General features: G+C 44.4%; 1 protein-coding gene across 2 annotated transcripts; it reads right to left on the bottom strand.

The window, feature by feature from the left end:
- Window positions 1-6632: 6632 nt before the first annotated feature.
- On the bottom strand, window positions 6633-14651 carry tmem79b (transmembrane protein 79b). Of its 2 annotated transcripts, none has more exons than XM_026185753.1 (5): window positions 14485-14651; window positions 9295-9825; window positions 7376-7570; window positions 7069-7300; window positions 6633-6990 (listed from the first exon to the last, which is right to left on the bottom strand). In XM_026185753.1, the coding sequence occupies exons 2-5, from the start codon at window positions 9794-9796 to the stop codon at window positions 6792-6794; spliced, it is 1128 nt and encodes a 375-aa protein (XP_026041538.1). In that variant the 5' UTR covers window positions 9797-9825; window positions 14485-14651; the 3' UTR covers window positions 6633-6791. The 2 variants fall into 2 exon arrangements, with proteins under 2 accessions (XP_026041538.1, XP_026041539.1); XM_026185754.1 differs by lacking the exon at window positions 14485-14651 and adding an exon at window positions 9913-10183.
- Between the last annotated feature and the right edge of the window lie 9118 nt (window positions 14652-23769).

The raw sequence follows: 23769 nt of genomic DNA, 5'->3' as shown, positions 1-23769 counted from the left end.
GAAACCGTGCGACGTCTCAGATCATAGTAGCGCTTTTGCCTTTCATGACTCTCTCCGAGCACCAAGCGAGCATGTTCGTGAGCATCCCGAAGCGAAGCTCTCAGGTTATCTGAGTGGGATGTTTCCGGGTCGCTCAGTCCCTCCCAGGAGGGTTGAGTGACAAGGTCCAAGGGCGTGTCCAACTCTCGCCCATACAGCATCATGGACGGACTCAGGCCTGTGCTCTCGTGAGGCGCAGTGCGCAGTGCAAAACAGATCTGGGGAAGATACTTGTCCCAAGAGGTGTGTTTATCCCCAACATAGGCTCGAATGGCCGTTTTCAAAGTGCGATTTACACGCTCAGTTGCATTCGTTTGAGGATGGTATGCAGTTGTTAGTCTGTGTTCAGTCCCAAGAGTCAACAAAACATGCTCAAAGAGTTCACTGACGAAAGGCGTTCCCCTATCAGAAATAAGGTGTGAGGGAGAACCATGTCGGGCAAAAATGTCAGTAATGAACTTGTTCGCAGCAACCTGAGCAGTGGCTTCTCTCACAGCACTCACCTCGACCCATTTTGAGAAATAGTCCACAAAAACAAGGATATAAGCATTCCCCCTTTGTGTGCGGGGCAGTGGGCCAACATAGTCCACCCCTGCGTACTCCCATGGTCTTTGTGGCTGGATAGGGACCATAAGGCCTGCTGTTTTTCTTTGACTCGGCTTAGTGGTTTGACACAAACGACATGAGACCACATACTTTTTCACGTCAGAGTTCATGTGTGGCCAGAAGAATCTGAGACGCAAGCGTGCCAGCGTTTTTGCAATGCCCAGGTGTCCAGCTGTGGGATGATCGTGGTAATATTTGAGCAGATAACCACGGAGGGCAGTAGGAGCAAACAGTTTAAGCTGCTTGAGTGGGTGGAGACCACACTTTGTCTTTGGGTCGAGGAAATAGAGGAGACTGTCATGGACAATGTACTGTTCCAGATCTTGATTATTCTCCCCCGTTTGTTGGTCAGTTTCCAGTTGATTGAGCAACGGGCCTGTGACCGGGTCCTCAAGCTGCAGCTGACGAACATGCAGGCGGTCCAAAACAATCACAGAAGGTAGAGCACGAAGGTCCATGCTCCCAATCACGGCATAGGGAGGGAGAAGATCGATGGGGGCATCCACATCAGGTAGAGGATTACGGGAAAGGGCATCGGGCACCTTATTACGTTCTCCAGGTTTGTGGATGATGCTGAAGTCAAAGTCTTGAAGGCGCAGAGACCACCGAGCAAGCCTGCCAGAGGGATTCGGTCGAGACATCAACCACTTGAGGCTGCTGTGGTCGGTGTAAATGGTTACGTGCAAGCCTTCGACATAGGGTCGGAAATGTTCCAAGGCCCAGATCACGGCCAGACACTCCTTCTCTGGAGTTGAGTAGGGCTTTTCCGATTTGTGCATAGCCCGGCTAGCAAATGCTACAGCAACGTCTTTGTCATCCTCATCTTTTTGCATTAATGCTGCCCCAAGACCAGCATCGCATGCATCAGTGTGAATGAAGAATGGACGCGAAAAATCTGGGAACCTGAGGACCGGCGCTGAGGTTATTGAATGTTTCAGAAAGTCCACAGCTGCCTGGCACTCGTCATCCCAGTGAAACTGCACGTCCTTTTTAGTGAGGGCGAAGAGTGGCTCTGCATGGCGGGCATAGTCCTGCACAAAGCGGCGATAGTAGCCAGTCAGGCCAAGGAACTGTCGCACCTGCTTTGTTGTGGTCGGCACTCTGAAGTCAGTCACAGCTCTCACCTTGTCAGGGTCAGGATGAATGCCAGCCGGCGTAACCCGATAACCAAGGAAGGTGAGTTCTGAAAGGCAGAATTGGCATTTGCTCAGCTTTAAAGAGAGGCCAGCAGACTGAAGCCTACCAAGGACCTCTTTTAAGTCAAGCAGGTGTTGCTCAAAGGTCGGTGATGCGACAACAATGTCATCTAGATACACCGCGCAGGACTTATAAATCAGGCCAGCTAGAACATTGTTCATAAGCCGCTGAAAAGTCGCAGGGGCGTTACACAGGCCGAAAGGAAGGACTCTGAACTGAAACAGGCCACAGTGCGTGATAAAAGCAGTCTTTGGTTTAGCTTCTTCAGCAATGGGGACCTGCCAGTAACCTCGAGCGAGGTCTAGTGTTGTGAGAAACTTCCCTCTCGACAGAAAGTCCAGTGATTCATCCACTCGCGGGAGTGGGTAAGAATCCTTCACGGTCAGCTGATTCAGACCACGGAAGTCAACACAGAACCGTGGTTCGCGGGGGGGTTTGTTCACAATGACCACGGGGGCTGCCCATGGTCCTGATGCAGGTTCGATGATGTTATCCTGTAGCATTTTTTCCACTTGCTCTTCTATGATTTGCTTTTTAGCTGGTGAGGTGCGGTATGGTGGCAAGTTAACAGGCTTTGCATCCCCAGTTACAATGACATGTTCTGCCAGAGAAGTGCGACCAAGGTGGCCATCAAACAGGTCACCAAAACTATTTAACAACTCCAACAGTTCTTCCCGTTCCTCAGAATCCAAGTTAGCTTCTCCAGCCTTATCATGGAGCTGCGGGGTGTTCTGCAGGGTCATAGTTCCACACTCAAGATCAGCTTCCACAAAGCCATTCTCACAGAGTTCATCAAGACATGGGGGATTATCATCCATAATTACAGTTCTTGTTGGGACATGTATTGTCAGTGAAGTGCGAGTCATGAAGTCCATCCCAAGAACAAAGGGGGATGACAGGTCCTGCACTATCACAAACCGCTGATAGACTCGCTTGCCCATAAATCCAATGGTCAGCCAGGTTATTCCTAATGGACTGCAGTTGGTGCCATTGGCCAGTCTTATTGGAGGAGAATCCCACGGATTCTCTAATGACTGGTTTCGGTGTCTCTCAGATAATAGGTCTGCATTTACTGCTGAAAGAGATGCCCCTGTATCTAGTGTGGCATCCAGAGCCGCCCCATTAAAGTTCACTTTAACTCTGAGAGGGGTGTTCCACGATGCTTGCGAAGTTCCATCTTCAACGTGATTGAGCACTGGTGGCACACTTTGATTTGACAAAGACGATGAGGGCTGAGTTATTGGTTGGGGGGAGGGTTGCCCCTGTGAAACACTCTCCCCCCCCTGAAGTTTCCCGGCCTCCTGCCCGTTGCTCTCGTCTCCCTGACCCCACCAGTTTCATCTGGATCCGCAGGCTGAGTTACTGGATGTTGGTCAGGAGACAGCGTTTGGGGAAGCTCCGGAGCCATCCTGGGAGAGTGTCGAGCTCCCTGAAAATCAGTGGAACAGTTAGGGCACGTACGAGAGGTAACACCAGGCATGGCACATTTGAAACAGCGGGGTCCTCCCTCGGTTCTGTTTTTCGGCTGAGCTCGGGAGGGCCGTGAAAGGTTAGTGCCAAGAACAGAATGCAGCTCGTGGGCACGCAGCACTAGATCAATTACTGACTTTACAGGCGTTCCGAACAGTGCTACTCTGTACTTCTCCACTGCGTGGTTACAGATGAGCTCAATTTGCTCCAGTTCAGATGGTGGGTTCCTCAGTCTCCTAAATTCACTGAGCATGTGGGCAACAAACGTTGGCAGAGGTTCTTCGGGGTGCTGGAAACAGTCCAGGATGCCTCTCAAAATCTGCTCCTGGTTGTCAGCAGGCAAGAAGACGGTTCTGAAAAGTTCACAAAACTTAGCCCATGTAGATACGTGAGGAATGAGCACATTAGACCACTTTCTTGGTTCCTTAGCTAGGAAGTGCGGCAGCTCTCTGAGGATTTGGGCGTCTGTTAGGTCTAAGGAGGTTTTATAAGCAGCAACAGACTGCAGCCATTCTTCTGGGTGAAGGCTGCCATCATTAGCGAACACCTTGGGCTCCAATTTGGCTTGGTGCAATGCCGCAGCAAGGACTCTGGTTGTATTAATTAGCTCCAGTGAATCTGAGTGGGATTGGGACATGGCTCTGGCGGGCTGCGTGGGGCCAGGTGTTGAGATAGATTGTTGCGTTTCCCTGGTTGGCAGGCCTGGCACATATGGGGTAGAGGAGGCCTGAGGAAAAGGGTGAGTAATCTGGGCAGCTGGCACTTTTGGGACTGGTCGTTTTTGTTGAGTCCACTGCTCCAGAATATTCCTCTGGAGGTCCAAAGAGTCATGAAGACACTGCTGAAGCATATCAACCTCTGCTTGCAGACTTTGCACTTTATGCCCAAGGTCAGCAGTACTATGTCTGGCAGTAAGTCGGTTGGGGTGTAACATAAAGTCTATATCATCACACATGTCATTCAAGTCAGGATGAGTAGCCATAATACACACTTATCAAAGACCCAAATCCATACAAGGTAGCAGTTAAGCAGAAATCAACTTCAGTTCTGGTCACACAAAAGTATATGAAACATGTGAATTCTGAAGTTTAGCTACACATGTCTTATCTGACTTTGAAACGTGGAGGTGGAAGGAGCAAACACCCTGGATCAAAAGCATTTAGGTGTAAAATAGATCCAAACTTACGAGTAACTGAGTATGAGCAACACCTTTTCAAGTCAAATGCACTTAAAACAGCATTTCAATAAGGACAGTTAAGCCAGTGAGAATCAATAGCAAATCAGTTTGAAATATAGACAGCGTTCTTTTTTTTTTCTTTTTTTTTTTTAAAAATACACTCACAACATCAGTTCGGCGATTTTCCAGAGGACACCAGACTTGTCCAGTCCTGATGCGGTATAGAGGTTTGTCCCGTGGAAAAGTTCCCACTTGCGGAGACCGCACGAACGAAGCAAAGTCTGCAGCGTGAGCTCAGCTGGCGAGGAAGAAAAAAAAAATCCGGTGCGCTTTACTCCGCTTACATGTACGTCAGAAACTATGAAGAAACGGCATCCATCTCGCGTCCAAGCAGCGTGAATCCACGTTAATCCAAAAATGTCGCAGTAAAGGCGTTCGGCAGATGACGATAATACATCCCGAAAACAGCGCTGCGGCGGCTCCACTCGTTGCCGTAGAAACACACTTCCGTGATCCGGCGAATCGGACGTCCGCGTCGAGGCCAGCCTGGTCTGTCTCCGCGAAGTATGGCAGGCTACTACTAGCTCTACTTTGCCGCTATGTACCTTTCAGTGTATCAATCATCCGCTGCTCAAAGATACTGCATACTGAGGTCCAAGAGAAGATGTTCGGGCGCCATTTTGTAACGTTGGGTTGTGTTGTGTGGTTGAGAAGAGGCGGCAAAACACCTAGCAGGCTAGGCGGAAGGATACACACCCACACTGGTATCAGTAATCCACGGTGGTTCTTTAATACGCATTCTTCAGCAACCATATAAAAGCCCGGCTGAACGGCTGCGGCTCAACAACAAAATGCCCAGCGTTCATACAACCCAAGCGCTGCAAACAAAACAAAAAAAAGGGTCTGGAAAAGAAAACATAAGTCCGTCTCTCGTTAAGCACGAGCGTGAAGGCACGTGTCCTCATAGTCCCAGAGCGAGAGAGAGAGCAAGAGCAGTGGCACACACTGATGACACCATCAACCCTCGACTTGGGTGTCTTAAAGGGACACCACACCATAACGGCTGTTACAACACCTATTGTTAAAGTTTATTGAAAGCTGATTACAAAAGCAGTTTCACTGAGCTTTATTTAAACAGAGATTACTGACCGTACGTGCGTCTGCAGAGCTTCCTGAACGGACAGCGCTCTCTGAAGCGCAGCAGGCAGGACCGCCTCCTCACAGGTACGGACTCCATGAAGAAAACTTCTCTGTTTGGCGTTTTCAGTGGCAGGATGTGGTGTAAATGAGCCGATCTTGCAGGAACAAATGGCAGTGCTGCTCTCGGAAGTTCCTTCAGTCCGTGACAATAAAAAAAAAATGCAGTCTACCTGCAAAAGCCTCACACACCTGAGCCTTCAAAATAAAAGCTTCCCTGTAGACAGAATGGCGAAGACAGAAAATTGCTTCCTGTCAACCGTAAATGATCTCGTGATTATTGATCACTGCGATTGATCTCATTAGTTTGTGTCACCGGAAACTGTGTTTATATATAATGACGCATACTGTTTCCGATGCCTCAGAGCAACAAACATTTCAACCCTTTATCCTCCTGTGTCATTTCTGCTTATCAAATTATAAATACTGATAAAGAGGGACAAAAATTATCGACTCTTGATACTTCACGATATTTTTAAGATTCTTATTTATCCAAAATGAAAAACATTATCCTTTTATTGTGAAGTCAGGGTGTGAGTACTTCCTGTGCTCAGATTTCATATGACAGTTTGACCAGTTTAACTAGAAAAATCAGCTTCACAGCAGCAGATGATTAATCATCAACACTGACAGGCTGCAGTGTGCAAAAAAAAAAAAAACCTTTGTAAATAAATATAAATTAAAATCTAAATATCTAATTGTAACATAAATAATAATCAGTTTCTTATTTTATTCCCTAAATCACATATTTTGTCATGTCCTTTGAAAAAAAAAAAAAAAAGGTTTGTTGTACCAACATTATTCTGAAACACTGCAGACAGGAAACGATGTGATAGTTTCCAACTTTTATTGTGAAAATTTGTAAATTACAGTCTCTTTTCTTTAATTTATTGATCATAAAAACAATTGTAGAAAATAAAACAGAAAAAAAAGATCAACAGGAAGCTGCAGAGAACAGGAAGCAGTTTAATAAAGGAAAAAACAAGAGCCGCGCACACCAGCTGGGCAGGGCTACGCCTGGTCATTTTAAAGCATTTAAACCTCAAAATAAAGACAGATTTTACTTTTCAATCGATAATGACAATCATCAGTCACTGCTTGTGTCTTATCCCCAAAACCGTTGTCGGCCTGCTGGTTGAGGCGGTGCCTCGTCATGGGGAACACTGAAAATGGAACTCGCCGCATCCATCGTGAAGATGAAGTAGAAGTTTGCTCCCATCATGATGATACTTGGCAGGAAGGAGATGCCAAAACCAAATCCACGAATGCTGCTGCCAAATGCCGCAGCGACCCAGTAAGCCAACCTGTGTAGACACGGAAGCGCCATTAGATTCATCAATCGATGTCGTTATCGACTGATCACATCGTGGATGGATCCTCACCTTCCAAAAGCAAAGAGGATGGTCAGGAGCGGCACAAGCTTCAGCTGCTCCTGGCTAAGGTACATCGCCATAACGACCAGCTGCAGGAAGTAAATCAGGAACAGCGAGGCAGAGTCAGAGATGAAGCGCTGGTGGACAGTGACTTCCTGTAGCTCCGCCTCCTTTATCTCATCATCAAACAGAGGACGAAGCACACCTGACCTTAGCCGTGAGATGCCCAGAACAAGCCAACCTAAAGAACAGGTGAGACGCACACAGGTGAGACAGGTGAGATTCTGCATCTCTTTTTCGGTGGTATGTGACTCACCAAGGACGATGGGGGTGGCAGCGAACACAGAGCAGCGCAGCGTGTAGACGAGCCGGAGGGGGGCACCATCCAGCAGCGGGGCGTCAAATGGCAGAAACACAAAACCACCCCAGACGAGTAAAGGGAAGAAGAACGCCGAGGCCATCAGAGACACGCCCATCTTCAGGACATCCGTACTGAGACAGCACTGCCCTCCTGACACAGATGAGAAAAATGAGTTAATGGAGGCAGAGTCAGCAGTCAGAGGTGCACAGGTGTATAAACAGGGGCAGGTAATTAAACCCCCTGGAGTCCAGGGTAGAACCTGCTGTTTTCGACTCCCTCACCATGTTTGGCATCAGTCTTTTACGCACAACTTCACGTGTCTGGATTTACAGTCATGTTTTCATTTTGACATACTGTAGTGACACAACTAACCTTAAAAGAAAATCAGAGCAGGAAACATGTTCAACAAATCATTTTCAGAACTTGTGATGAAAAAATAAAAGTTCTGTGCAACTGTTAACAGTCTCTGCCGTTTTTTTGCACAAAGCAATCAGATGTCACACAAATTATTTGTGTTGTTCCAAAAACTAGTTCTGTCCAGCAAAAGGCAGAGGAGCTCATCACAGGCCTAAAACCTCAGGTGTATCACTTCTGTTTTCCACATGGAGATTTCAGTCAGTGACATTCAGCCGTCACCTCGCTGCTGTGACACGCAAAAAAAGAACAAAAGCCAAACACCGTAGACACACTTCAAACATGCTAAACATCAAAATCATTCCCACTTTCCCCCTCTTTGTAAGAAAACAAATGGCACGTGTTGCCATATCATTTCTTGATTGGTTGATGTGGTGCATTTTTCCACCAATAGGAAAGGGTGTGTTTGTTCGTTTTTGCTTGAAAGTGCATTCCTTAGAACATCCAGTTTTACCACTGCTCTGTACGCTACACCTGACGACAGTATTCAGGAAAAAGCACAATGAGAATGATTTATCATAACTCTAGCTTTACTTGGTCTGTCAACACAAACGGAGACTCAGTGAGACTGCATCTTGCTGGTACGTCATCTTAAATGGTCATATGATTTGGACGCACTAGCATGGCTGTCCTGTCCAAAGGTCCCAAAACCTGACGTGATTGGTTAAATGAGTGATGGCATAAGCAATTCTCCACAGCTTCCATGGTGGCAGATAATGCCAGAGCACGCATTAGCCAACTTCCTGTTTAATGGGGAGTTCTTCCTCAGCCTCTGATTTTTAAAAACTTTTTTTTCTGATCCTCCTGTGGGGCTCTTTGTAGCTCTTTTTCTGATATTTCATATCATTGTTATGCTAATGATGTTCAGCTATATATCTCTTTTAGGCCACCTGATGTTTCTAAGCTCCAAATCTTGCAGTCCTGCTTAGATTCCATTAGAGATCGGCTGGCTGATAATTATCAACTAATTATCAACTAACTAAATGCTGGTAAAACTGAAGTCATTGTTTTTGCTCCTGAGAAATTTGTTCCCCCAGTGGTTAAAAATCTAGGCCCTCTTGCTTCTTATATTAAACCCTCCATTAGTAACCTTGGTGTTAAATTTGACTGTTTAAACTTGTTTTTGGTTGATTTTGTTTGTTTGAGGTTTCATGTCCATTTCTGCTTCTGTGAAGCACTTTGTGATTTTATCTTGGTGCTATATAAATAAAAATTTACTTTACTTTTAAAAAACCCCAAAAAAACCTCAACATTTGCATTTTTGTGATTGTCAGGGACTGGTTTCACTAATATGTATAAGTATCCGAGTCATTCCAGTCGTTTTAGTTGAGCGTCGTCTAGAATCTACAGATTTTAAGGTGGTTCAGGTGGTTCTGTTCAGGTGTGCCCGACCCCCTGACCATTTCCTCCTGATGCAAGGTGATGTGATTTTCTGACATAGTCTCTGAGTTAGTACTTACGTTTATTGGAGCGCAGTTCCTCGTGCAGGTAATAATGTTGATTGTAGTTCTCGGGAACTCCTCGGGGACCCAGAAAGGGACTCTTCTCGGACTCCATTTCCCGGAGCGGCCCAGACTCTCTGAGTGAGGAGGGGGAGTGGAGGGCAGTCACTGCAGGCCTGAACACCTGAGCAGCTTTCTCTGGCAGGAGGTTCTCTCGGGGCTCCTCCTCCAACAGGTGTACCCTAGTTTTATCCTCACGTAGCTCCGCTCCTTCGTCTAAACCCGCTCTGCCGCCCCTCCTCTCCACCTCTGCCTTCAGTTCTCTTTCGCTCTCTGTGCAGCTCGACGCCTCGGGAAGAAACACACCTGACCTCACGCTCATCCTGTCAGCTTTACCTGTCCGTCCACCCGTCTGTCTGTCTGCAGACCACGGCAGCGTGCTCGTCTCGGTCACGACTGAGCTCACCGTCTCCTCGTCCTCGCCCTCTCTGGTCTTCCTCCCTCCGCTGTCCTCCATCATGGCGCGTCCTGTTTTGTGAGCAAATGCACCTGCCAGAGAACAGAGAGTGGGTCAGGTAAATCCAAGTGAACAGTAAACAGGTGATACAAGGAACTGTGCCACACACAGCTCACGACCTGTGTGTGCTGAAACACTGGAGTAAACACTGGAGTACTTCAAGTGTGATGTGGTTGATCACTAAGGCATAATGCAGGCCTCCTTCTCCACCTCCTGGCTTCCTGCATTTATATAGACTGTGTGAAAGATCATTTTGAAATCTGATGCAATGTTTGAACCCAACAGACGACACTTTCACTGCCATCACAATAAAGCATGTAGAATTCTTCTCAACATGAAATTCTGAATCACAAACATTAAAAAAATGCTACCTTCACCTAAGTTTCATGATTGATTTAGCAAATGCACGCCACCCACCCATCTGAGCCATGGCCTGTGTGACCCCCATCACTCAGGACACTCACACATTCAGTCCAAGTCTTTTCTTTGCTCTCCGCTGTGTGCCTTTCCTATTTTTGTGTGTCATTTATTCCCAACGTGTATTTACTATTTACATTTGAACTCCGGCAGGTTGGCGGGGAGCGCCCATAATAAGTAAAGTTTAGTTATTAAGTGCTTTTCGTAGACAGGCAGTCACAAAGCACTGTACACAAAGGTCAAAATAAAGAAAATATTAAGTAATAAAATAGACAATATAAACAATGCAAATTCAAAACAATTCAAAATTGTTGATTAGCAGAAGGCCTGTTTAAACAAAAAAGTTTTTAACTGCTTTTTAACCCTGGAGAACCCATGGGGTCGGCTCTGACCCCATGGGTTCTCCAGGGTTAAAGGATTCCACAGAGTCAACCAAACGTAAGCTGTGTCCCAAAACGTCGGCTGCATCCTCCGGAGGCCGCATTTGAAGGCCGACTACGTCACAGCCAGGCGATGAAGGCTGTCCCAATGCGGCCGACAAATGTGTCCTTCATTTCCCCAAATTTGAAGGATGGGTCGGGTGTGTCCTTCGTATCCCACCATATCCCAGAATTCATAGCCAAATTTCAGCTGCCAACAATGGCGGCCGCTACTAAGTTTTAAAATTAGTCTTATTAAACTTTCTGGGTCGCAAAATAAACGTAACATATTTTCAGGCAAGAAAGTAGCTGTGTAAATTACAAATATCTTCTTGGTTTGTCAAGACATCGTACATTTGCAAAAGTGTGCCGACGTTTTCAGAGACGTCTGTTACCCACCCGCTCGATAGCAAGCCGGGGGGTTCAATGGTCACTCCAGCCGGCGAGAGCAGCGGACAACCAGACCAGTGGACTTCCAGAGACGCTCTGCTTTTTGACAGGAGCATCGAAGACCACGAGTTTGATTATTTAACCAGGGTGTGCAGGAACTAACAGAGCAATGCCTATCTTTGAAAGGAGCAACCTGATTGACAATAGCAAGACAGTGTTCATTAAAAGAGTTAATAAGGAGCTCAACATCGTCAAAAGAAGTTTTAAAATCAAAAAGGGAAGAAAATTTAGAAATAACAGAGTCATCAATAAAGGGCCTGCAGCTAACAAAATCTTGGGGAAGAGACTCTGAGTTGACAAACACATTAAAAGAGACTGACTTATGGTGGCTAAAGACAACGTCATTTAAATTCAAGTGGTCAAGGGAAACGCCATAAGTGAAGACCAAGTCCAGAGTGTGCCCAGCAGTGTGAGTAGGGCCTGATACATGCTGAACAAAATTAAAAGAGTCCATGATGCTCAGGAACTCATTAGTGGTACTATTTGATGAGGCCTCTGCATGAATGTTGAAGTCTCCAACAATGATGACCTTGCCCAGTTTAATAGTGGAATTTAAAAGTTCTTTCAAGTCTGCCAGAAAAGACGCAGCAGACCCAGGTGGACGATAAATTAAGATACCGTACATTGGCTGATCTCTTCCAATTTTTATCATAACCATCTCGAAAGAGTTGTAACAGCTCGAAGAAATCAACTGGTATGAAAATGTCTTTTTAAAAATTACAGCTTGTTCCACCTCCTCGTCGAGATATCCGAGGCGCACAGAGAAATGAACAGTCTGTGGGACATAGCTCTAAAAGATGTGAGACTTCATTCTCACGCTGCCAGGTCTCATAGACAAACATTAAATCAAGCGTCTCTGCACAGAACAAGTCATTTAAAATATAAGACTTGTTGGCAATTGAGCGGGCATTAATTAACATCATTTTAATGTTGAGACCCACCGGGACAGTTGTAGAATAGCCTGGAACAGAGCCCGCACAGTGCAGTAAGCCACACAGTAAATCAGGGTTCCTATTGTGATGAGCCGTGGCTTTCCATGCTTTCAGGTGACAACCCGGATGGTAAACACAGGGGGTTGTGGGGATTAAACCAGCTCCAACAAGTCTCAAGCGTATTTTACTGGCAGCAGCCCAAGAGTAAAGCCCCTGAAGATCCAGTTCTCTGCGAAGCCGGCAAAGCAGCACAAAAAAGCCTGCTTGCTTCCTCCGATGAGGCCTCGGAAGCAAAAAAGAGCTGACCGGCAAGAATGGAGGTAAACCCGGGTGCTCCGCGGTGGGAAAACAACCTCGTTTCGTTGAGTCTGAAAGATAAAGGCCCATTCTATTCTTTTCTAGTTTCTTGTTCCCTCTCTGATTTCTGAAGTTTGCACAGTGGATGACTGTGGTCCAGATGAAAGCACAGAGGGGATCGGGTCTTCTTCACATCAGGCCCTGACATCAAACTCATCTTTATTCTCTGGCTTTGATATCAGGATGAACTCTGAGTGCTTTTGTGTTGTTCTTACTCAGATTTAGTCTCCTGTTGTTCTGCTTTATGCTTGTTATTTTAGAAGTGCAGGACTTCGGTCCAGACAAACTCATCCTCTCTGATGACCCTCAAACCCTCCGATCTTTAGGGGGGCCCACATCGCCACTAAAACCCAGGTAACTTCACGTAACTATGAAGCTGATTCACTGCTTGTTGAGGTAAATCACCATGGTAACTGATGCTGTTAATCTAACCTGCTCTGGAACAGATCAGACGAAAAAATGTCGTTTCCATTCCTTTTTTTTTTTTTTTTTTTTTTTTTGCCTGTCCCATTTGGCTCTTTTGCATCAGAATTATTGTCCAAAGGCAAAGAAAGATGCCCAACGGATTTACTTTACCAAACTGACCATCCCAGCCTTGCCATAATGGTCCATTTGATTCACCTTTTATTGTTTATTTTATTTTCACTTACTGAATACGGGACAGACTTGACTGGGGGAAAGAAGGGGAGAAAGAAAGAGGGAAAGAGAAACAGCTGAGAAGAGGGACGGGGGAGAAGGGCAAAAAACAAAAACCAACAGAACGGGCAGAGAAAAAAAATGCATATATCAATCACCTGGATCACCTGCTGAGAAAGAAAAAAGAAAACAAGCAGAAGAGAACAAGAGTAATAGAATAAACAACATCACAATGATATATGGGAATATGACAGTAAATACTAAATATTAAACATTATTGTGCAGCACATAAGATCAACAGAACACAGTGTGCTTTGAGGTAGGAGCCAAAAAGGGTGTAGTTTGTGGGTGTGATCACCCGTGTGTACACCTGTGAGCATGGACGCGCTTGTTTTTTAAAAGGTTCCTTCATGTAATAATCTGCTAGAGGGTGTGGGGGGGCCACAGCCCCGTCCTCCAGGGCATGAAGCAGGTGTGGAGGAGATCAAAACTCCAGACATCCAGAGGCCCCAGAACACAAGAGACCAAGGAAGACCAACAGAGGGGCAGCCGCGCCACTGTCCCAGAAAGAGCTGAGGAGAGTCCCAGATGAGGGCTCACTCAGCAGCCGCGGAGCAGAAGCCAGGGGGAGTTGCAGTGACGCGCCCGTGAGCTCCGCCGGCAGCCAGCTGCGCCTGAGTGACCGAGCCCCAGGCCGAGAGGCCGGGGGCACCCCACCTCCGAAGTGGCCCGAGCGAGCCCCAGGCTCCAGGCCCCGATAAGCGGCCGCCAAGGAGTGAGCCGGTGTGTACCTGGACGCCCATCCCCGGACACAAAGAACCACCAACGCACCGATGTCTGAGGGGGTCCGCCACTGGCAGGGGAAGTGGTGGTGGGGGGAGATAGGCCTCCAAGCCTTGGAGGGCCTGAGATGTCCCCAGAGAGGTGGCGTCTGACACCCAACCTGACATATAGACACAGACATACAGGCACACACAGACACAAACATCCATTCCCACCCTCATGCTCTCATATGCACTTACTCCACACTCAACCAACGTGGAGACAGACATAAAGAGACGCTGTACACACAATCACACTCCCCAAGCGTACTCTATTCCATTCCTGAGGCTCCCTCAGAGCTCAGAGTGGACGAACGAAGGTGTGAAAGTTTCGTGTTGATCTGATGATCAATAATCAATACAGACTCTTACACGCAGCTTTGTATATGACGCAACTGTCTGTTTATATGCGTGCGTGTGCGCGCGCGGGAGTGTTAAAAAATTTCTGTTTTTATGCTCTGAAGTTTTTTGAACTTGAAATTGTGACAAATAAAACACAAGCTGCAGGTAGCGGTAGTCCCGCCCATTGCATGACGGCAGTCTCAAGTTGACATGGCGACGTGACGTTTGTGATCAAATATGATAAAAACTGTGATTGAGCTCCGAGCTAACAGGCTACATGCTAACGGAGCGGAAATTCACACTAAGAAAAAACCCACCTGTTCGCTGAAGACCTGGGCCGGGTTTTAATCCTGGTTTTAATCCTGGTCCCGGCTCTCTTCCGCCGACTTGTTGTTGTTTCTTCTCTTTGTGAAAGACCCGGAAGTCCAGCTCAGGTGTGGTCAGGTGTGTTAAAGGAAAAGCTCTCTTAAAGGAGAAGTGTCAATTAAACATCCGCGCACGCGTTAAAACGTTGAAATAACAGCGTTAAATGTTCTTTGATTTGTTTTCGTCCAATACTGCGACGAAAAATGTGCCAAAAATGTGATGTTACTCATGAAGCAAGAACAGGGAGCATGTTCACTCCTCCTCCGAACATCTGCGAGCAGGAGCAGCAGCACTGAGAGTGCAGATGTTTGTGCAGATGTTTGTTTATTTGTGCAGATGTTTGTTTGTGCAGGTGTTCGTCGGAGCGGTGAGTGAGTAAAACGGTCTGGTTGCTGTGCCTCTGCGGAGGCACTCGGTAGGATTAACACACTGATGATGTGAAGCCTACATCTTCATCACCATCAGCTGTCTGGATGTTTGGGTCAGAGCCTCAGATCTAACCAGGTCCAGGTGTCTGACCTTTGATGACGTTTCTCGGCCTGCTTCAGTTTCAGGAGTGGAAATGATCTGTGATTGGAGGACGGTGAGAAAGCCCACCTGCTGCAGACTCAAACATGAGGAGCTCCCGCGAGTTTAGCCCCCTCAGAGTACCAAGGCTAAAAACAGCCATAAGAATTTAAATCTCATTCTGCAGATGCGGCAGGTGAAAACAGGTGTAATTTCCGGTGTTCATGATGTCACACAGAGGTGTGGCTGCTTCAGCTGCAGGTCAGTCATTAGTGCTTTTGTAACAGGGTCATAAATCACATTATTATAATTACACAAAATGTGTTCCAAACCCCCAAACTGCTCCTTTTATACTTGACTTTTAGGACCTCCAAGCCTGTAGTTGTGTTCATTATCAGTTAGAGCCCCTCCTCATTCTTTTCTTCTTCTTCTTTGGTGCAATACTATGTACCCCTTTTGCCTCTCCCCTTTTTCTACAATTCCCCTGTGGGAGAGGTGGGTGTCATTTCTTTCCAACACCTGATAAAAAAAAGGTAAAAGAAAGAAAGACCTCCAAGTAAATAATTTGCCCACTCCAGCTCCTACGACCAAATACAAACAGTGGGGAAGAGGGTTAGCTCAACCCACCACAGCTCCCAAGCTAGCAAGGAGTATATATTCATGCTAGCATTTATGGCGCCTAAAACACATTTATGATACACACATACTACACACTTATAACATCTTACAAAAACAGGCTTAATAATGACAATAACTGAACTAAAATCGCAATCATAAACATCAGGGTGGCTAAATATGAATTATGTGTGTTTTAAGGTATGTCAGATTTCATGTTGTTTTTATCTTATGTCAAATATGTTACGTGTATATGCATACTTTATGTTTAATGTAAAAATAAATGCCAGCCCTTTTTCTACAATTCCCCTGTGGGAGAGGAGCTGGAGTGGGCAAATTATTTACTTGGAGGTCTTTCTTTCTTTTACCTTTTTTATCAGACAGAACGCAGAATCACACCGGTTACACTTTACCATACTGCAATTTTGGAATTGAACCAGTACCAAGTAAACACAGGGACAGTATAAAGGCAGCCCAGTGTGTCGAGATTTATGACATCATCAGTGTTTCTCTGTGATCTTTCCACAATAATTAGTTACCACAGCTAAACACACGTTTCATGCATTATGGTGATATTCTATATATGAATGCTTCTGCTCAATGTCTTCGAATGGTTGATTCTGTGTATCATGCTTGTCTGAGGTTCATCACTAACTGTAAATTTCAGACTCACCACTGTGAGTTATACTCTCAGGTAGGATGGCCTGCTTTGGTAAGTCGGAGGAAATCTCATTTATACAGTTTTATATATAAGGCGATACTTGGGTTGCTGCCTTCTTATATATGTTCCCTGCTTGTAATGAAACATGCTGGTCGGTATTCTCTTCATCCGCATGGTTACTTGTTGCTTTCTGTTCCATTTGCCCGAACTGAACTTGGTAAAAGAGCTTTTGTCCATTTAGCACCCTCGGCCTGGAACAAACTGCAGAAGGAATGGAAAATGACTGAATTCATTTCATTAAGTGATTTTAAATCTAAACTACGAATCCTTGAGGCCAAGTCCATAACATGCAACTGTTTCAATTAGATTGATTGTCATTTTAACTGACTTTTTATTTTATTTGAATTTTATTGAATTTTATTTTTATTTTATTTGTATTCTTTCACTTATTGTTGCATGTGTGTTGTTGCTGCCTGTGTTTGAGTAATTTCTGTAACTGTGAGACATCTGCTGCTGCCTATCTTGGCCAGGTCTCCCTTGAAAAAGAGGTTTTTAATCTCAATGGGATCTTCCTGGTTAAATAAAGGTTAATAAATAAATAAATAAATTTTGAAACTGTTTTGGTTTTGTTTGGGTTTTTTTGGGGGGGGGGGGGGGGGGGAGCATGTAGACCACAAAGGCCGGGTCCTCAGGAGGATGCAGCCTACGAATTTGGAAAAGCGGCGCTGCAGAGGAGCTAAACCACTTCTTTGAGGTGAAGGGACCAGAGGTATGGCACACACAAAACACCAGCCCCTCTCGCTCAGTTTTTGCATTTGCGCTCGCTCGCAATGTGTCGCTCGCGCTCTCAACATTTCTGCCCGTGCGTGCTCAACTCTTTCTCTACACCGTTATATTTGTGCCACAAAACCAGCCAATCACAGACTTGGAGGAAAAAAAATCTGATTGGCTGTTTTGGTCTCCAATCAGCTCGAAATGACGAAATGCAATATCCCAGAATGCATTTGGTCCAAAATTCAAAGGAGGCAGTGGCGGAGGAGCACAGAGTGGCGGAGTTTGAAATATTACTCTTTCTGGGTCACAAAATAAACTTTTAAGATATTTTCATGCGAGAATGTTTCTGTGTGAACTTCAAATATCTGCTCGATTTATCAAGACATCACATAAGTGCTCTGACGTTTTCGGAGATGCCTGTTACCCACCAGCTGACCGCATAGCTGGACTGGCCATTGGGCATACCAGACATTTGCCCGGTGGGCCGATGATGATTTTTCATTTTTATGTTTGTTTGTTTTTGTAACGGTATAAACAATGAAAGGTGGTGGATTAGCCAATTGGTCATGATCAACTCTGGGCTGGACCAATTACAACACATCCATATTGAAGGGAAAAGGAACGCGATAAGTCCCGTACTTTAGCTAGAATGAAAAAAGACACAAAGCTGGAGTTATTCTGTCTTTGATGCACAGCTGCCTCTTCTTCTCTCATCCTCTCACCCTCTCTCTCCTGTTGCTACTTCAATCATGAAACTGATCAATGATCCGCTGATCGTCTCTCTTGTTTGTTTATCTCCCACTTTGCGCCAGAAACAGGAAACCAGCAGATGTTGCGCTAAACAACAACAGCAGCACGTTCAAGCTTGATCAGCTGTTGTTATAATTTATTTAATATTACTTTCTAGTATCAGCTGATGTTTGCTGGAGCCACAGCTGTAAAAGCTGCTGGTCATGATATCGGTTTGGAAACACGAAGGTGATACAAATCATACATATATACCAACAAGACACAGTGTGCATCACTGTCACAGCAGCGTTTGTTTTAGTTCAAAGGCTTTATGGTTTTTCCTGTAATACCTGGTGGTGTAGTCGGTGATTTTTTTTGTCACTTCAGCCTTATATATTATGTTTAACCCGAGTGACCACCCGGTCAGCTGGTGGGTAACAGGCATCTCCGAAAACGTCAGAGCAGTTATGCAAATATGTGATGTCTTGATGAATCAAGCAGATATTTGAAGCTTACACAGCACCATTCTCGCATGAAAATATCTAAAAAGTTTATTTTGTGACCCAGAAAGAGTAATATTTCAAACTCTGCCACTCTGTGTTCCTCCGCCACTGCCTCGTTTGAGTTTTGGACGAAATGGATTCTGGGATATTGCATTTTGTCATTTCGAGCTGATTGGAGACCAGAGCAGCCAATCAGAATTTTTTTCCTCCAAGTCTGTGATTGGCTGGTTTTGTGGCACGAATATAACGGTGTAGAGCATAGGTGTCAAACTCTGGCCCACGGGGCAAATTTGGCCCGCAGCCTAATTACATTTGGCCCACGAAGACATACCAAATTACTTTTAGAGCTGGCCTACTGGTATTATACAGCTAATATATATATTGTTTAGTATCAAGCTTTGCTTGTTCCATATTCAGTTTTTCAGCAAAACTTGTTTGAGTCCATAAGAAAAGATTCATTCTTATATCTGGAGGAAGTTTTTTTTTCAATAAATATTAATGTTAGCCCGCAACCTTGTTCCAGTTTTGAATTTTGGCCCACCGTGTATTTGAGTTTGACACCCCTGGTGTAGAGAAAGAGTTGAGCACGCACGGGCAGAAATGTTGAGAGCGCAAGCAACACATTGCGAGCGAGCGCAAATGCAAAAACTGAGCGAGAGGGGCTGCTGTTGTGTGTGTGGATAATAGCAAACACTGAAATACATTTTTTGCATGCAGGAATGAATTTTGTTCACTCAAATTCAGCTTTTCTTCGCTCAAAATAAATTTCTCCTCAAAATGCAACACTTGCACCTGCAAACTTTTTTTACGTGCGCTCAATTTTTTTTTACGTGCACTCAGAATAGTGGCACAAAAATAACGCCATACAGAGGCAGCAGCAGCTAAAACATTGGACAGCAGCAGCAACCCAAGCCTCATGGTGCAGGAGTATGAGGTGATGAGGTGAGATGCACACTGAGGACAGTGAACCCCAGAAAGGCCACCAGTCCAGATTGGGTGACCAGAAGGGCCCTAAAAGAATGTGCAGACCAGCTGGCTGGGGTCTTCACTAAGATCTTCAATTCTTCATTGTCCCAGTCCTGCATCCCGCCGTGCCTAAAGTTGGCCACAATTGTCCCACTGCCAAAGCGCACCAACATTAGCAGCCTCAACAACTACCCACCAGTTGCTCTAACACCTGTTATAATGAACAGTGTGGGCAAGTAAGTAATTATAGTTACTAGTTACTTCTTCAAAAAAGTAACTGAGTTAGTAACTGAGTTACAAGATTCTAAAAGTAATTAATTACTTGAAAAGTAACTATTGCATTACTTTAAAAAAAATGTTTAACCCTCTGGGGTCCAGGGTATAACGGGCCATTTTTAACTACTTTTGATTTTCAGGGCTCAATCCTTGGCCCTCTTCTTTTTTCATTATACCTGCTCCCTTTGGGGTCTATTTTTAGAAAACACAAAATATCCTTTCACTGCTACGCAGACGACTGCCAAATTTATTTGCTTTTAGCACCAAATGGCCCAGGCTCCATCCAAATCCTTTTGAACTGCCTTGATATCAAAGCTTGGATGGCTCTGAACTTTTTGAGTTTCAATGAGAGTAAAACGGAGGTGATTGTATTTAGACCTAATAATATTTCATGTAGCCTGCTCGTAAATTGTGGTTGGCTAGGGTCTTATATCAAGCAGCATGTGACAAACTTGGGAGTCATTATGGACTCAGATTTTACTTGGACAAACATATTAGTTCGGTGTTGCAAAAAAGCTTTTTCCAGCTGGGGCAAATAGCTAAGCTGAAGACAGTTTTGTCAAGAGGTGACATGGAGAAGGTAATAATAATAATAATAATAATAATGGATTGGATTTATATAGCGCTATGCCTTTATTTCAACACGGCTTGACTATTGTAATGCACTGTTTTTTGGAGTCAGACAACGATCTCTTGCTCGTCTTCAGCTCATTCAAAATGCTGCTGCCCGCCTCTTAACTGGTACCCACAGCTATGAACATGTAACACCTATCCTGTCTTCTCTTCATTGGCTTCCTGTTCATCACAGAATCAATTTCAAAGTCCTAACACTGGTTTATAAATGCCTTAATGGTCTTGCTCCCCCATAACTTTCCGAGTTACTTCAGCCTTATATTCCTTCATGGACCCTCAGATCAGCTGACCAGCTGCTGTTGGTTGTCCCAAAATCAAGGCTTAAACGTAGAGGAGAACGAGCCTTTTCAGTTATGGCCCCAAAACTTTGGAATACGCTGCCTTTAGATATTAGACAGGCATCTTCGTTTCCTGTTTTTAAAATGCTCTTGAAAACACACCTTTTTTCGATAGTGTTCAGACTGGCTTGAGTTGATGTGGTTTTTATGTGTTTTATTATGTTTTATGTGAGCGTCAGTGGTTGTATCTTGTGTTTTATCCTGTGATTCTGTTCAGCACTTTGGGCAAACGTTTTGTTTTTAAATGTGCTATATAAATAAACTGGATTTGGATTTTCCCTCCACATTTCACCTTTAAAAACTATTTACTTTTCCTTGTTTAGTATCATCCTTTTCAGCACAACCTCACACGTCTGAATTTACAGTTATGTTTTCATTTTTTACATACTGTATTAGCACAATTGATCTAAAATCAGACAAAAACATAAAATCCGAGTAGAAAATTTTATATTTTTTACTGTAACAACCACAAACATGTTTAATGAATCATATTTCATAACTTTAAATGCAAATATAAATTGTCAATTTTAAAATCCTATGCACAAGTTTTGCAAACATAGTTATTTGCAGCCATTTACCTTTTAACCTTTTTATAACCTTTTCAGACTATTTACAGAACAATCAGCTGTTCTTCATTCAGTAAGATGCCACACAAATTATTTGTGCCACTCCAATAATTTCTGTCCAGCAGCAGGTGTATCACTCCTGTTTCTACCTGGAGACAGCAGTCGCCTCATTGTTCTGACACACAACACAAAACTATCCACAACACTACACACTAACTACACAAGACAACACATTAACTACACTCTCCAAACATGCTAAAAGTCACAAATCTCTCACATCTCAAAACTCGCTCTCGCTCTCTCTTTTTCTGCTCTCTCTCTCGCTGTCACTCCTAAATCTTCCGCCTCTTCCTAAACAACCAAATGTCATGTCGCCATATCATTTTTTGATTGGTCGACATGGTGCATTTTTCCACCAACACCAACATGTTTTTTGTTTGGTCATAAGCAGAGTGCTTGCTAGCGCTGTCCTTAGACAGTAAACGTGATGAAACTATTCAGGAACAAACGCCGTGTATATATTGTTTATCATGACTCTGGTTTTACGTGGCCTGTCAACACAATTTAAAAACTGTTATATATCACCTTGTTGCTTTGTCATCTTGAAGTGGTCATGTAATTGGCTTACCCCGACCACTTTATTCTTCTTCAATCAAACAGCAGCACTCATGCGATTGTTTTGCTCACTAGCTCCAGGTGTTGTGCCAGAAAGTGGTCGTCGGGCAGAAAGTGATTGCTGTCCGCGGGAGTGCCCGCAAATGCTTAAAGCTGTAGCGCCTCGATTACTTACAGCTACTTCTGTGTAACTAATATAATGTGCAGTAAGCTGAACACAGCTTCAACCGTCTGTTGAAAAATAGTAACGGACCGTATTTTGTTGTTAGTAATGGTAACGGCGTTGTAACGATAGGAACAGTAATTACTCATATTACTCGTTACCAGTGTTGGTCAAGTTACTTGAAAAAAGTAATCAGTAACTAATTACTGATTACTTCCCCAAAAAAGTAATCCCGTTACTTTACTGATTACTTATTTTCAAAAGTAATTAATTACTTAGTTACTTTTTAAAAACACGATTTACAACCTGAATAGTTGATAAAGCGATAGATCTTTCAGCCCAATTCTACTTTTTCTACATAATCCATCATACAAAATGTAATCAAATGGAAAAGTCTCTTTTTAAAACTTGTTTTATTAGTTTTAATCTTTTAACTTTATGCATCAAGCAAACATTTAATTATATGCAACATTCTCTGACTGGAAGAAATTTGTTTAATATTTAAACCTATTTTCTGCACATTCCAGCACATAAAATATTTTTTTTGTGTGTTTACACTCACTCTTTCAAATAGATGCAAGTAAAACACTGCAGAAAATAAATAAAGTCAAAGACTAGCGGAGGTAGGGTAGGCAGAGGTTTGTCCTGGTGCAGGTGTGCCACAGCGGTCAGTGGAAGAATCCACGAGTTTCTCTGTGAATTTCCCATTACGTTGTAGCTACTCGGTGCTTGTTGGAGGTTTAGGGGTTTTTTCGCTGTAAAAAGAAGTTTTCTTCCCACGCACAGCGGACACTAATGTTTTTGTCACTTTTTATGGAATCAAACTCAAAGTAAGGTCAGTACTTCCACGCTTTAAACGCTGCACGCTCATACTCTCTCTGCACTCGATAATGATCCATTGTTGATCTGCACACAGCTGTTGTCACAAACGTCGCACTCGCTTACGTCACTGTCATGAGACATTCTCGCAAAAAAAATCATGGTTTTAGTAACACAGTAACGCAGTGTTCCTACGGGAAAGTAACGGTAATCTAATTACCGTTTTTGCAATAGTAATCCCTTACTTTACTCGTTACTTGAAAAAAGTAATCGGATTACAGTAACGCGTTACAAGTATCTCTGCTTGTTACTGAAAAAAGTAGCACCGTTAGTAACGTCGTTACTTGTAACGCCGTTATTCCCACCACAGATAATGAAGTGCTTCGAGAAACTGGTCCGACGTCACATCATGTCCTGTCTGCCACCCACACTCGACCCGCTCCAGTTCGCATACAGAGCTAACAGATCAACTGAAGACGCCATTGTTGCAATGCACCACATCACCATCTCTCACCTGGAACATCAGAGGCGATTCACCAGGCTGCTCTTTGTTGACTTTCGCTCTGCTTTTAATACGATACTCCCCAACAGACTAATAGTTAAACTGCTGGATATCGGACTTCCTTCTACTACCTGCTGCTGGATCAGAGACTTCCTGTCAGACCGTGTATAGAGGGTTAGAGTGGGGCCTCATCTTTCCTCAGCCCTCAGCCTTAACACCAGCTCTCCACAAGGCTGTGTACTAACACCCCTACTGTACACTCTGTACACACATGACTGTGTTAGTTCCCACCCAGTCAATGCAGACATGATATAGAGCTGAGGTCCAGAGCATGTCGGATTTGTGTGCAGACAACAACCTGGACTTCAATACCACCAAGACAAAAGAGCTCGTAGTCAACTTCAGAAGGAGGAAATCTGAGCTGCAGCATCAACAGGGAGTGCATGGAAAGGGTGTCCAGTTTCAAGTTCCTGGGTGTGCACATAGAAACAGACCTCCAATGGAGCTCAAACACCTCGGCGGTTTTAAAGAAGCCCCAACAGCATCTTCATTTTCTGAGAATCCTCAGA

Source organism: Astatotilapia calliptera, chromosome 11 (genome assembly GCF_900246225.1).
Source record: "Astatotilapia calliptera chromosome 11, fAstCal1.2, whole genome shotgun sequence".
In the NCBI taxonomy this organism is placed as follows: Eukaryota; Metazoa; Chordata; class Actinopteri; order Cichliformes; family Cichlidae; genus Astatotilapia; species Astatotilapia calliptera.
Note: the sequence above shows the minus strand (reverse complement) of the source record. Positions and strands in the feature narration are given on the sequence as shown.

What these genes read in the sequence shown, in the direction of transcription:
- tmem79b (XM_026185753.1), bottom strand. Translation starts at nt 9,796, where the DNA reads ATGATGGAGGACAGCGGAGGGAGGAAGACCAGAGAGGGCGAGGACGAG. An exon ending in GGAACTGCGCTCCAATAAAC is followed by an intron (nt 7,571 to 9,294) that starts GTAAGTACTAAC and finishes CATCTGTGTCAG; the next exon opens with GAGGGCAGTGCTGTCTCAGT. An exon ending in ATCCTCTTTGCTTTTGGAAG is followed by an intron (nt 6,991 to 7,068) that starts GTGAGGATCCAT and finishes GTGTCTACACAG; the next exon opens with GTTGGCTTACTGGGTCGCTG.